We start from the raw sequence: 14,491 nt of genomic DNA, 5'->3' as shown, positions 1-14,491 counted from the left end.
TTTTTTATTAATTGAAATACCTCTCAATTGCTATGAATACGTTTCGTATTTCCATATGAGCCTTCCCAACCTTGTGTGTGGATACATCCACTAGTGGTGGAATACATTTTGTAAATACAATATTTTCACCTATTTAACATTATTCACTTCGTTCCCGGCGTAAATATTGTGGAATAGTCAACCTTTCGCCCTCAAATTCAACGGGAGTCAAACGCGACGTCCGTATTGTTTATTTTTTGGCCACGTTCGTATTACAATTCATTTCGGTTCATATTGTACCAAGTTTACTTGTTTTACATAGTAACATTGCAGCGCAAATGTAAACAAAGGGATATGAACGCCTTCTGATCATAGTCATTTTGAAGCTTTTCCTCCTGCATCGAATAACGCGAGATAACTGTTAAATGCAAAACATTTTGGTGAAGTTAGGCTGTTACAGGAATCTCGTTTGCACTTACTACACTCTTCAATATAGAAAGTATAAGGGGATACCTATACTTTAATCAATAACATCTATAAAATTCAGAATGTAAATATATGTATTGATAAGCTTTTTTTCAATGTTCATGTTGGTATGAATGCGAATCAGTTACATACATATTTACCATGAAGCCACAAAACATTTCGTTCAATCCTTATTTACAATGCAATGATACTGTTTTATATTGAATCTGCATATTCTGGACGAATCTGATTTACATAAACTTTCTAGAAGCTACTTACGCTAGGTACCCACGCTAGACATGCTAGGCGTCAACTCTGTCGTTGTACTAAAGTCGTCAATTATGGGCGGGTCTCCCACTGTAAAAACATAGAAATATATTAATATTGAAACAAAAACTGTAAAAGTAAAATAAAAAATATATCAATTTTGAAACAAAAACACATCACGCCATCGATTGAACATTTCTGCTATTCCTTGATTCTGACAGGGAAATATTAAATTGAGAAGTAACAGGCGTAATCAATAAAACAGATAGCAGTATTGCGTTGAGAAATGCATTCCTAGGCGTTGCAGCAGGTGGTAAGTATTGTTTCTGAATGGCGTGTTATCATGCAAGCTTAATGCCCAACATAATCAAAACGTTCGACCTATGTGGTCTTGGATGGGAACAATCTTTTCCTGCTTCAATTGGAAAAGTAGATAGCCTACAACCACAACAAGCTTGACTTGGTTTGGTTTCAACAGCTATGGTCATTTAATGACGGCCTTCCCTGTGTGCAAGATGTATGCGTGTTGTGCAAGATGCATGCGTGTTGTGCAATATGCATGCGTGTAGTGTATGCGTGTGTGTTTTGGGAGGCTGTGATATGTTCGTGTTTGTCTCCCTGTGATAGCGTAGAACCGATGCCGACTTTATAGTGCTACCTCACTAAAACATACTGCCGAAGACACCCAGTAGGACACCCCACCCGATCACATTATACTGACAACGGGCGAATCAGTTGTCCCACTCCTAAATTACTGAGCGTAAAGCAGGAGGAGAAACTACCATTTTTACAGACTCTGGTATGTCTCGGCCAGGGGGTGGCATTTCATTTCAGAGTTTCTTTTTTTTTGCAGTCAGACTGCCACTTTTTTTAATATTAATGAGGTTGACGTCAGCCACGTGCCGAGATCCGTGGTGTGATTGACTGGAAGTGCAGCCATTTTTCGCTAAACCATCCAACACTGCATGTTTCATCACGCGCTGACTTCAATATCATTAATATAAAAAAAGTGGCAGGCTGACTGAGAAAAATTTTGAAACTCTAAAATGGCGTTTGTTTTTCGAGGAAACGGAGTTCATGTTCACTGAAGGAGAATACATTTTACGTGCATATAGGAGGTTTTTAAAAGAAAAGTTATCCATCTTTCTAACGGTACTGAGCATTTTTCAGTAGATCAACTAGAAATGTTGTTTTTGATGTAAGAAAGTTAGGTTTGGTCGACATTTCGACATCGATATTTTTCAACCCTTCACGGTATATGATCATTGGAGGTGTCATTTTTACCGAAAATCTAACACCCCCACCCCCAAACGTGTAAAATCTCTTAAGACCAAACACCTTAGTTTAGGTCCAAATATAGCTGTAACAAATTATCAGGTCCCTCCATCATGCTATTCCCCTTCTTTACGGGATATAGTTTCCGGACTATTTCCCTGTTATACATTACGCCGATATCACATGCCAAACTATCATGCCACGTAGACGGAGCCAATCAGGTGATAGCTGGTTGGAGCTAGCATTCGACATTGACCTTCACGCGTGTTTTCATCGGTCGAGACGTCATTGCAGACATCGATTAGAAAGTAATTTGATTTCCGGTAGGTTTTCTGATCTTCTTTTTTGCAAATATTGTACAAATATTTGGTGCGATTGTTTGTATGTTGTGATGTTTTGTATGTTTGAGATGTACTGATGCACAGAAATATTTAAAGAAATAAATAACTAAATATGAGCTCCTCCTTGTTTAGGGTTATTCCGGTCATTTCCCATGGTGAATAACACGTGTTTACCGACATTCAAATAGTTACAAATTATCAGCTTTGTAGCATAGACATCTGCCTGGCAATTCCTACTAATTACCCCAATGGTGCCACAATCAGCAAATAATTACATTTGTGACCCAGTCGTAAAGTAGTTATCCTAATGTTGCTCTGTCAGTGTGTTCTGGAATGTTTGATGAGGTTCGCCGAGAACATATTTGTGAAAGTATATGTCTTATCCAATTTACTAAATGGCCATTCACTCGAGGACATGACTAGTTACGATTCCGATAAAACAGATCATTAGCATAATCAGTCCGCTTCACGTGGATGACAAATCTCCTGAAAGCACTGATAACGAATGTAAAAAGCTGAAGAAGATTAGGAAAATTGATGTCTTCTTATCCGACCCCTGAATATTCCAACCTCATATTTACTCCAATGATGTTATGTAATCGCCGTTCTAGAGATACAATTGAAAACCTCTGTCCCAACTTCCTGAAGAAAGTTTGACGAGTCTCAGAATATCGACGTATTGACTAACACAATAAGCTTCTGTATCGAATGCAAGTTCAAATAGAACGAGCATACCGAGTATTGTTAAAGCAATACATGTCCCCTACCGGCCCCCGCTAGCTATTACACTGTAATGATTTATAAAAATGGTGCCCTTTGGTGTTAATTAGGGAAAATGAAAAGTATACAATTAGCTTGTAACTGATTTTAATGTCATTTTTCTATTCTACATTACCGTCAATCATATTGTAAAAAATATCAAAATAAATGAATTTCCAGGTATACTGTATATTACATACACATTTGACACTTTAAGTTCAGTAATGAACCGATTATATCGATTATGGAATTTGTTATCGATAATCGGAATCGAACAGGACACATCGATCGATGTTCGATTATTATATATCGATCATAAGTCCATCACTGGCTTCAACTTGGCCAGGATTTTGTAATAATAGTAATGGTGGCCTTGACCTCAACTCTACAAACCTGTAAATCAAACTTGTCCGATATATTATGGTACTTTGTAATTTGTGTGAAGTGTAATTAAAATCCCTCAATGTATGGAGCCGCAAGAGCGCTGACAAAGATTTTCTAAAAACAGTAACGGTGACCTTGACCTTGACCCGACAACCCTGAAACCCAAACGTGTCTGAGCTATTATGGTACTTTGTAATTGTATGCAGTTTGATCAAAATCACCTCAAGGAATGAAGCCGCTAGAGCGCTGACAAGAACTTTCTAAAAATAGTAACGGTGGCCTTGACCTTGACCCAACAAACCTGAAACTCGAGCTTGTCCGAGTTATTATGGTACTTTGTAATTGTATGAAGTTTGATCAAAATCACCTCAAGGAATGAAGCCGCTAGAGCGTTGACAATGATTTTCTTAAAAATAGTAACGGTGACCTTGACCCAACAACCCTGAAACTCAAACTTGTCCGAGGTATTATGGTCCTTTGTATTTGTGTGAAGTTTGATCCAAATCCCTCAAGAAATGAACCGCTAAAGCGCTGACAGTCATTGGTGTTATATACTTACGTACGCATACGTATGTACACAGACGATGGGTAGAGGACTGATATAGGTGCATGGCTACGTACATGTAACATTGCATGTCAGACCATCGTTTCAACTGGTAAAGAACTTTCCCCGAAGACTTAGCTGCAGACAGTATCCCACCAATTAAATCACGTCTTAATTCTACTCTACAGCACACCGAACAGAGCTGGTGCCACAAAAGTCTCAATAAACCTTTTAGATAACAAGAGGCCCAGAAGGCCTGTATCGCTCAACTGAATATTTAAGCAGTCATAGCAAAATATTCCCATTAAGTACTATATTGCACTACAAATATTTCCCTCGCAAACTTTGCTGGCTCCATCTGTTGAAACTACCAGCCAAATATTATTATAAGGTTCTATGCTTTTTGGTTCTTCTTCAGAATTTGTTTGACATATTTTTCTCTATGACCATGTAAGTAGGTCAATGTCTTTTTCCGTCTTAAACTTTGTTAGCTCTATCCCAAAAAGCTACCAGCCAAATCTTATGAATCCATTGAAATGTTGTTGACCTCTGTGACCTTTAAAGTAGGTTGAGGTCATTTTCATTTGTAAAATTTGGTGAGCTCTATTCCAGGAAGCCACTTGCCAAATAACATAATTGTATGCCTTTCGATTATTCAGAAGTCGTTTGATGTTTTTGACACATTTGACACCAGTGACCTTGAAAGTAGGTCTAGGTCATTTTCTTTCTCAAACTTTGTCGGTCTCTATCTCAGGAAGCCAACAGCCAAATATGAAGGTTCTACATCTTTTAGTTCTTCAGAAGAAGTCGATTGAAGAGTTTGACATAATTGACCGCTGTGACCTTGAAAGTAAGTCACGGTCAATTTGATTCTCAAACTTTGTCGGGCTCTATCCCAGCCAAATATGAAGATTCTATACCTTTTAGTTCTTCAGAAGAAGTCGATTGAAGTGTTTGACAGATTTGACTCCTGTGACCTTGCAAACAGGTCAAGGTTATTTTCATTCGCAATCTGTCGGGCTCTCTCCCAGTAAGCTCCGAGCCAAATTTGAAGACTTTATAGCTTTCAGTTCTTCAGAAGAAGACATTTGAAGCGTTGAAATATTTGACTCCTGTGACCTTGAAAGAAGGTCAAGGTCATTTTCGTTCGCCAACTCCCAAGGGAGCCACCAGCAAAATTTGAAGGTTCTATACCTTTTAGTTCTTCAGAAGAAGTCGTCTAAAAGGAAAAGTTGACGGACGAAGGACGGACGACGGACACGGCGCCATGACATAAGCTCACTAGCCTTTCGGGCAGGTGAGCTAAAAAATAAGAACCAATCAAACTTGTATCGCTCACCTTAAAAAAAATGGCGAAATATTCTCATCGTTATTACATTGAGTAAAATAGCAAACATGCATTTGCCAAATATTTGCTCTGCATTTAAGCACACAGAAGAGCAAAACCATTCCTTTATCAAATATTCGATTTCTAGTTGACACGGAAGCTTTACAGCAATTCGGTTGAAATATTATCAACTGTTCTGGGGAAGTTGCATTTTAAACAATTAAAAGTCCGAAGTACCACATTTCAGGCCCAGCCCCAGGTAACTTTACTCTTCATTTACGTAACAATTAAGAACACGTCATTATGATCAATGCCACTTCATAGTGTATATGTGTATACTGTATGTTTCTTTCCATTTTAAGACCACGTAACCTTGTGGTAGGGTGTGGATTTTAACCCTTAACAAGTTACGGTCAAAGGACTAACATGAGGGCAATGCTTGAAGCATTTTTACTTATCTCCTCATATTGTTATAGGATGGTTCACTGTTTACATGTTTTGGACAAGAGACTGAGTCCCTAGGGCCGGGGCCAGACCCTTTGACTAGTCCCATAAGCTTGATTGTGATCGTCTGTTTATAAGGTTTGCAACTGTTTCAAGTTAAGGCGCAAGGACTAAACCCCTGCAATAACCTGCGGTCAATACTTATTGCAATCTTGTTATAGTCTGTGTATGTCCGGGCCTTGTATGTATGATTAATGCTATGACTCGGGAACTAAGTCCCCGCGGGTCGGGAATTCAATCCCCGACGTCGGGGTCTTATTGTAAACAATAAACAATTATGTAAATGGTAGAGCTTGTTGATCGCACAGCAGCTTTGTACTGGGGTCGAGCCTGGGGCAATCCTGGTAGCATGATTGTGTTCGTCTCGTTATGCCAAGCAAGCAAATATACGGTTGTACAGAATGGAGATCTCAACAATGACTGACACCATCATGCTTACACAATACAGCATCAATTTGTCGTGAATAAGAATATATGTTTGTCTCAAAACGAGGCATATTTTAAATCCCTGATATGAGAGAAACGTCACCCATTTTGATGATCGTACCAAGGAAATACAATAAGCAGTACATGCAGAAGTTAAGTAATTTCGCGATTTGTCAGGCAAAACATTGTTGTATAACCAGAGTGCGGTATCACCGCGTCCGTCCCCAGACGTCCCCGGCTACAGTTAACACGGATCGATACCGCATCTCAATGAAACACAGCGACGAAACAACATGGTACACACAAGTTTGCAACACATGGTTTTGGTACATGTAGCAGATATGTTGATTAACTGGTTCTGTGTCAGGATCATAACATAGAGACAAAACACAGGATTAAATGACAGAAGCAGAGAACAGCGTCGTACCACAGGGACAAAACAAAGCATAGTACCCTAGGGACATAACACATGGACGTAACACAGGGACAAAACACATGAACGTAACACAGGGACAAAACACAGAATCGTACCACAGGGACAAAACAAAGCATAGTACCCTAAGGACATAACACATGGACGTCACACAGGGACAAAACACAGAACCGTACCACAGGGACAAAACACAGCAACGTACCACAGGGACAAAACACAGCAACGTACCGCAGGGACAAAACACAGGAACCAAAAACAGGAACGTACCATAGAGACAAAACACAGGAACGTAGCACAGGGACAAAACACAGGAACCAAAAACAGGAACGTAGCATAGAGACAAAACACAGGATTAAATGACAGAAGCAGAGTACAGCGCAGTACCACAGGGACAAAACACAGGAACCAAAAACAGGAACGTACCATAGAGACAAAACACAGGAACGTAACACGGGATCGTACCAAAGGGACAAAATCAGCATCGTACCACAGGGACAAAACACAGGAACGTACCACAGGGACAAAACATAGTATATTACCCAAGGGACATAACACAGGAACGTACCACAGGGACAAAACACATGAACGTAACACAGGGACAAAACACAGGAACGTACCACAAGGACAAAACACATGAACGTAACACAGGGACAAAACAAAGGAACGTACCACAGGGACAAAACACATGAACGTAACACAGGGACAAAACACAGAAACGTACCACAGGGACAAAACACAGGAACGTACCACAGGGACAAAACATAGCATATTACCCTAGGGACATAACACATGAACGTAACACAAGGGCAAAACACATGAACGTAACACAGGGACAAAACACAGGAACCAAAAACAGGAACGTACCATAGGGACAAAACACAGGAACATAACACAGGGACAAAACACGGGATCGTACCAAAGGGACAAAATCAGCATCGTACCACAGGGACAAAACACAGGAACGTACCACAGGGACAAAACATAGTATATTACCCTAGGGACATAACACATGAACGTAACACAAGGACAAAACACATGAACGTAACACAGGGACAAAAAACAGGGACAAAACACATGAACGTAACACAGGGACAAAACACAGGAACGTAATACAGGGCCAAAACACGGGAACGTACCACAGGGACAAAACAAGGGAACGTACCACAGGAACAAAACACAGGAACGTACCACAGGGACAAAACATAGCATATTACCCAAGGGACATAACACATGAACGTAACACAAGGACAAATCACATGAACGTAACAAAGGGACAAAACACAGGGACAAAACACAGGAACGTACCACAGGGACAAAACACAGGAACGTAACACAGGGACAAAACACAGGAACGTACCACAGGGACAAAACACAGGAACGTACCACAGGGACAAAACAAGGGAACGTACCACAGGGACAAAACACGGAAACGTACCACAGGGACAAAACATAGTATATTACCCAAGGGACATAACACATGAACGTACCACAGGGACAAAACACATGAACGTTACGCAAGGACAAAACACAGGAACGTACCACAAGGACAAAACACATGAACGTAACACAGGGACAAAACAAAGGGACGTACCACAGGGACAAAAGCAGCATCGTTCCACAGGGACAATACACGATATCGTTCCACAGGGACAAAACACAGCAACGTAACGCATGGACAAAACACAGCAACGTACCGCATGGACAAAACACAGGAAAGCACCACAGGAACAAAACACAGCAACGTACCGCAGGGACAAAACACAGGAAAGCACCACAGGGACACAAAACAGGAACGTACCGCAGGGACAAAACACAGGAACAAAACACAGGAACGTACCACGGGGACAAAACACAGGAACGTACCGCATGGACAAAACACAGCAACGTACCGCATGGACAAAACACAGCAACGTACCGCAGGGACAAAACACAGGAAACGTAACACAGGGACAAAACAATCGACAAAATAAGGGACAAAACACTAAGCTAGCCGTAACACAGAGACTAAACAAAAGGCTAGCCGTACCACAGAGACAAATCACAAGGCCTAGCCGTACCACAGAGACAAAACAAAGGCCTAGCCGTACCACAGAGACAAAACATAAAAAGTCGTACCACGAGGAGACAACACAGGACCGTATATGTACTACAAAGACAAAACATACCGCTCCAAAAGGACAAGTAATATGGCCGTACTCAATCGACATAACACAGGATCGTCCCAATGAGGCAAAATCAGGATGTTAATATGTTCCACAAGTATATACCACGATATTACAGCACATACAATGTAACCATAGGAAAGGACAAAGAATCGTATCACATGATCATTGCTTATAGCATTATAACACGACATCAAAGCTCATGGCTACAGAACATTATCATAGCATACGACAAAATTGCAGCACTGGTCAAAGTCTATAAACAGGACAACACCATGCAGTAGTTCAACTCCCTTAGCACAGCAGTAAGCACATCCTCTCATTACATGACCAAACTCGATATCCATATAGCAACACAATAGTCCAGCTGTCTAGCAAGGAACCATACCTCAGGGCCAAAGTATACCCCCACAAAGGCTTCGCTAAGGACCAAAACAGTATACTACAGATAAGGACCATAACACAGTATAATACAGCTAAGGACCATAACACAGTATAATACAGCTAAGGACCATAACACAGTATAATACAGCTAAGGACCATAACAGTTTACTACAGCTAAGGATCATAACACAGTATAATAAGCTTTGGACCATAACACAGTTTATTACAGCTATGGACCGTAAAACAGTATAATACAGCTAAGGATCATAACACAGTATAATACAGCTAAGGACCATAAAACAGTATAATACAGCTAAGGACCATAACACAGTATAATACAGCTAAGGATCATAACACAGTATAATAAGCTTAGGACCATAACACAGTATAATACAGCTAAGGACCACAACACAGCATAATACAGCTCAGGACCATAACACAGTATAATACAACTAAGGACCATAACACAGTATAATACAACTAAGGACCATAACACAGTATAATACAGCTAAGGACCATAACACAGTATAATACAGCTCAGGACCATAACACAGCATAACGTAGCTCATGACCACAACACAGTATAATAAAGCTCACGACCATAACACAGTATAATATAGCTTATGACCATAACACAGTATAATACAGCTAAGGACCATAACAGAGTATAATACAGCTAAGGACCATAACACAGTATACTACAGCTAAGGACCATAACATAGTATACTACAGCTAAGGACCATAACACAGTATAATACAGCTAAGGATCGCAACACAGTATAATACAGCTAAGGACCATAACAGTTTACTACAGCTAAGGACCATAACAGAGTATAATACAGCTAAGGACCATTACACAGTATAATACAGCTAAGGCCATAACAGTTTACTACAGCTAAGGACCATAACACAGTATAATACAGCTAAGGACCATAACAGAGTATAATACAACTAAGGACCATAACACAGTATAATACACCTAAGTACCATAACACAGTATAATACAACTAAGGACCATTACACAGTATAATAAAGCTAAGGACCATAACACAGTATAATACAGCTAAGGACCATAACAGAGTATCATATAGCTTGGGACCATAACAGAGTATAATACAGCTAAGGACCATTACACAGTATAATACAGCTAAGGACCATAACACAGAATAATACAGCTAAGGACCATAACACAGTATAATACTAAGGACCATTACACAGTATAATACAGCTAAGAACCATAACAGAGTATCATATAGCTTATGACCATAAAAGAGTATACTACAGCTATGGACCGCAACACAGTATAATACAGCTAAAGACCATAACAGAGTATAATACAGCTAAGGACCATAACAGTTTACTACAGCTAAGGACCATAACAGAGTATAATGCAACTAAGGACCATAACACAGTATAACAGAGTATCATATAGCTTGGGACCATAACAGAGTATAATACAGCTAAGGACCATAACACAGTATAAAACAGCTAAGGACCATAACACAGCATAATATAGCCCATGACCACAACACAGTATAATAAAGCTCACGACCATAACGCAGTATAATATAGCTAATGACCATAACACAGTATAATACAGCTAAGGACCATAACAAGGTATAATACAGCTAAGGACCATTACACAGTATAATACAGCTAAGAACCAAAACAGAGTATCATATAGCTTATGACCATAAAAGAGTATACTACAGCTATGGACCCCAACACAGTATAATACAGCTAATGACCATAACAGAGACTAATACAGCTAAGGACCATAACACAGTATAATACTAAGGACCATTACACAGTATAATACAGCTAAGAACCAAAACAGAGTATCATATAGCTTATGACCATAAAAGAGTATACTACAGCTATGGACCGCAACACAGTATAATACAGCTAAAGACCATAACAGAGTATAATACAGCTAAGGACCATTACAAAGTATAATACAGCTAAGGACCATAACAGTTTACTACAGCTAAGGACCATAACAGAGTATAATACAGCTAGGGACCATAACACAGTATAATACAGCTAAGGACCACAACACAGCATAATATAGCTCATGACCACAACACAGTATAATAAAACACAGTATAATAAAGCTAAGGACCATAACACAGTATAATACAGCTAAGGACCATAAGTATAATACAGCTAAGGACCATAACACAGTATACTACAGCTAAGGACCATAACACAGTATAATACAACTAAGGACCATAACACAGTATGATATAGCTCAGGACCATAACACAGCATAATATAGCTCATGACCACAACACAGTATAATAAAACACAGTATAATAAAGCTAAGGACCATAACACAGAATAATACAGCTAAGGACCATAACACAGTATAATACTAAGGACCATTACACAGTATAATACAGCTAAGAACCATAACAGAGTATCATATAGCTTATGACCATAAAAGAGTATACTACAGCTATGGACCCCAACACAGTATAATACAGCTAATGACCATAACAGAGACTAATACAGCTAAGGACCATAACACAGTATAATACTAAGGACCATTACACAGTATAATACAGCTAAGAACCATAACAGAGTATCATATAGCTTATGACCATAAAAGAGTATACTACAGCTATGGACCGCAACACAGTATAATACAGCTAAAGACCATAACAGAGTATAATACAGCTAAGGACCATACCACAGTATAATACAGCTAAGGACCATTACACAGTATAATACAGCTAAGAACCATAACAGAGTATCATATAGCTTATGACCATAAAAGAGTATACTACAGCTATGGACCGCAACACAGTATAATACAGCTAAAGACCATAACAGAGTATAATACAGCTAAGGACCATAACACAGTATAATACAGCTAAGGACCATAACAAGGTATAATACAGCTAAGGACCATTACACAGTATAATACAGCTAAGGACCATAACACAGTATAATACAGCTAAGGATCATAACACAGTATAATACAGCTCAGGACCATAACACAGCATAATATAGCTCATGACCACAACACAGTATAATAACGCTCACGACAATAACACAGTATAATATAGCTCAGGACCATAACACAGCATAATATAGCTCATGACCACAACACAGTATAATAAAGCTGCCGACCATAACACAGTATAATACAGCTCAGGACCATAACACAGCATAATATAGCTCATGACCACAACACAGTATAATAACGCTCACGACAATAACACAGTATAATATAGCTTAGGACCATAACACAGTATACTACAGCTAAGGACCATAACACAGTATAATACAGCTAAGGATCATAACACAGTATAATACAGCTAAGAACCATAACACAGTATACTACAGCTATGGACAGCAACACAGTATAATACAGCTAAGGACAGCAACACAGTATAACACAGCTCAGGACCATAACACAGTATAATATAGCTCAGGACCATAACACAGCATAATACAGCTCATGACCACAACACAGTATAATAAAGCTCACTACCATAACACAGTATAATATAGCTTATGACCATAACACGGTATAATACAGCTAAGGATCATAACACAGTATAATACAGCTCAGGACCATAACACAGCATAACATAGCTCATGACCACAACACAGTATAATAAAGCTCACGACCATAACACAGTATAATATAGCTCATGCCCACAACACAGTATAATAAAGCTCACGTCCATGACACAGTATGATATAGCTAATGACCATAACACAGTATAATATAGCTTATGACCATAACACGGTATAATACAGCTAAGGATCATAACACAGTATAATACAGCTAAGGGCCATAAAACAGTTTAATACAGCTAAGGACCATAACACAGTATAGTATAGCTCAGGACCATAACATAGTATAATATAGCTTAGGACCATAACACAGTATAATACAGCTAAGGGCCATAAAACAGTTTAATACAGCTAAGGACCATAACACAGTATAGTATAGCTCAGGACCATAACACAGTATAATATAGCTCATGACCACAACACAGTATAATAAAGCTCACGACCATGACACAGTATAATATAGCTAATGACCATAACACAGTATAATATAGCTTAGGACCATAACACAGTATACTACAGCTAAGGACCATAACACAGTATAATACAAATCAGGACAATAACACAGTATAATATAGCTTAGGACCATAACACAGTATTCTACAGCTAAGGACCATAACACAGTATAATACAGCTAAGGACCATAACACAGTATAATACAGCTAAGGACCAAATCAAAGTTTAATACAGCTCAGGATCACAGCTCACATACTTATGTTAGACGGTCATACATGTATGTGTACTAGGGTACCATAATATAGTACCATAGTACGAAAGATTTATGAGCTAATTTGTATAATCGGCAGCCATATCTTGGATTTATGTTTCTGGAAAGCTTGAAAGTTCTTCTTTAACGATGTTCTGCCGAGATTTGAATCATCCAAACGGCATAATTTTATGTATATTTATCATGACAAGTGTTACTTTTGATTGTCTTTAGAGCTTTTAATAGCATAATATTTTCATTTTTAAATTCCCAATATTTCCATTTTGGTGCTCGGAATGCTAGCACCGACGAATTCATATCACTGTCAACAAAAAACGATTTCAACCAGTTTAATGTATAGTTAAATACAGAGCCTTTGGGAGATGCCGCTTTGATAGGTAAATTTGGACAAAATGCATATGTGTACCGATCTTATTTAGTATCAATGTTTATGTATAGCAAAACCAGCTAAAGGAATGATGCGTATTCTGTCACCTTCATCAGACAAATTCATTAATCTAATTAATTTGTTAAAATCTATTGAAATAATTTGCTGACGTCAGCCGAGGTTTTAATCTGATGAGGGTGGCAGAGAACATAATTATATGGTACTCTTCATTGAAACGTAACAACAAACATTCACTGGATGTGATAAATGGACCAGCATACAATCTATACTTGACCAACACGAAACAAATGTTTAGCAAAGTTTGTCTCCTTGTTACATTGTATGTCAATTTACCAATCAATAATTTAATGATTTGACTATATTAATTTTGTACTCAAGCCTGGAATTGCCGTCTAAGATAAAGTGTATTGTCAAATTTTTCAATATGTAGGAATGAGGAAATTCGCTGAGCGACCTTATTTTGTTACATGCTAACCATATAAATATAAACTTTATTTAGTTTACAGCAAGTATGAAACACGTTCTAATCACTCGTGTTGGC

The 14,491-nt window shown here is 38.6% G+C and overlaps 1 protein-coding gene across 1 annotated transcript in view; it reads right to left on the bottom strand.

The window, feature by feature from the left end:
• The window catches only part of LOC110457366 (uncharacterized protein DDB_G0287625-like), a 63,484-nt gene that overhangs the window by 4,051 nt on the left and 44,942 nt on the right, over positions 1–14,491 (bottom strand). The window contains exon 3 of the mRNA XM_021508600.1: positions 724–801. Within this exon, the coding sequence (XP_021364275.1) occupies positions 725–801 (77 nt within the window). The 3' untranslated portion in view covers position 724. The remainder of the gene's footprint in view (positions 1–723; positions 802–14,491) is intronic.

The sequence above is a fragment of the Mizuhopecten yessoensis genome, unplaced genomic scaffold, assembly GCF_002113885.1.
Source record: "Mizuhopecten yessoensis strain PY_sf001 unplaced genomic scaffold, ASM211388v2 scaffold9109, whole genome shotgun sequence".
Lineage (NCBI taxonomy): Eukaryota > Metazoa > Mollusca > Bivalvia > Pectinida > Pectinidae > Mizuhopecten > Mizuhopecten yessoensis.
The sequence above is the reverse complement of the archived record's forward strand: the minus strand, read 5'-3'. Positions and strand labels throughout refer to the sequence as shown.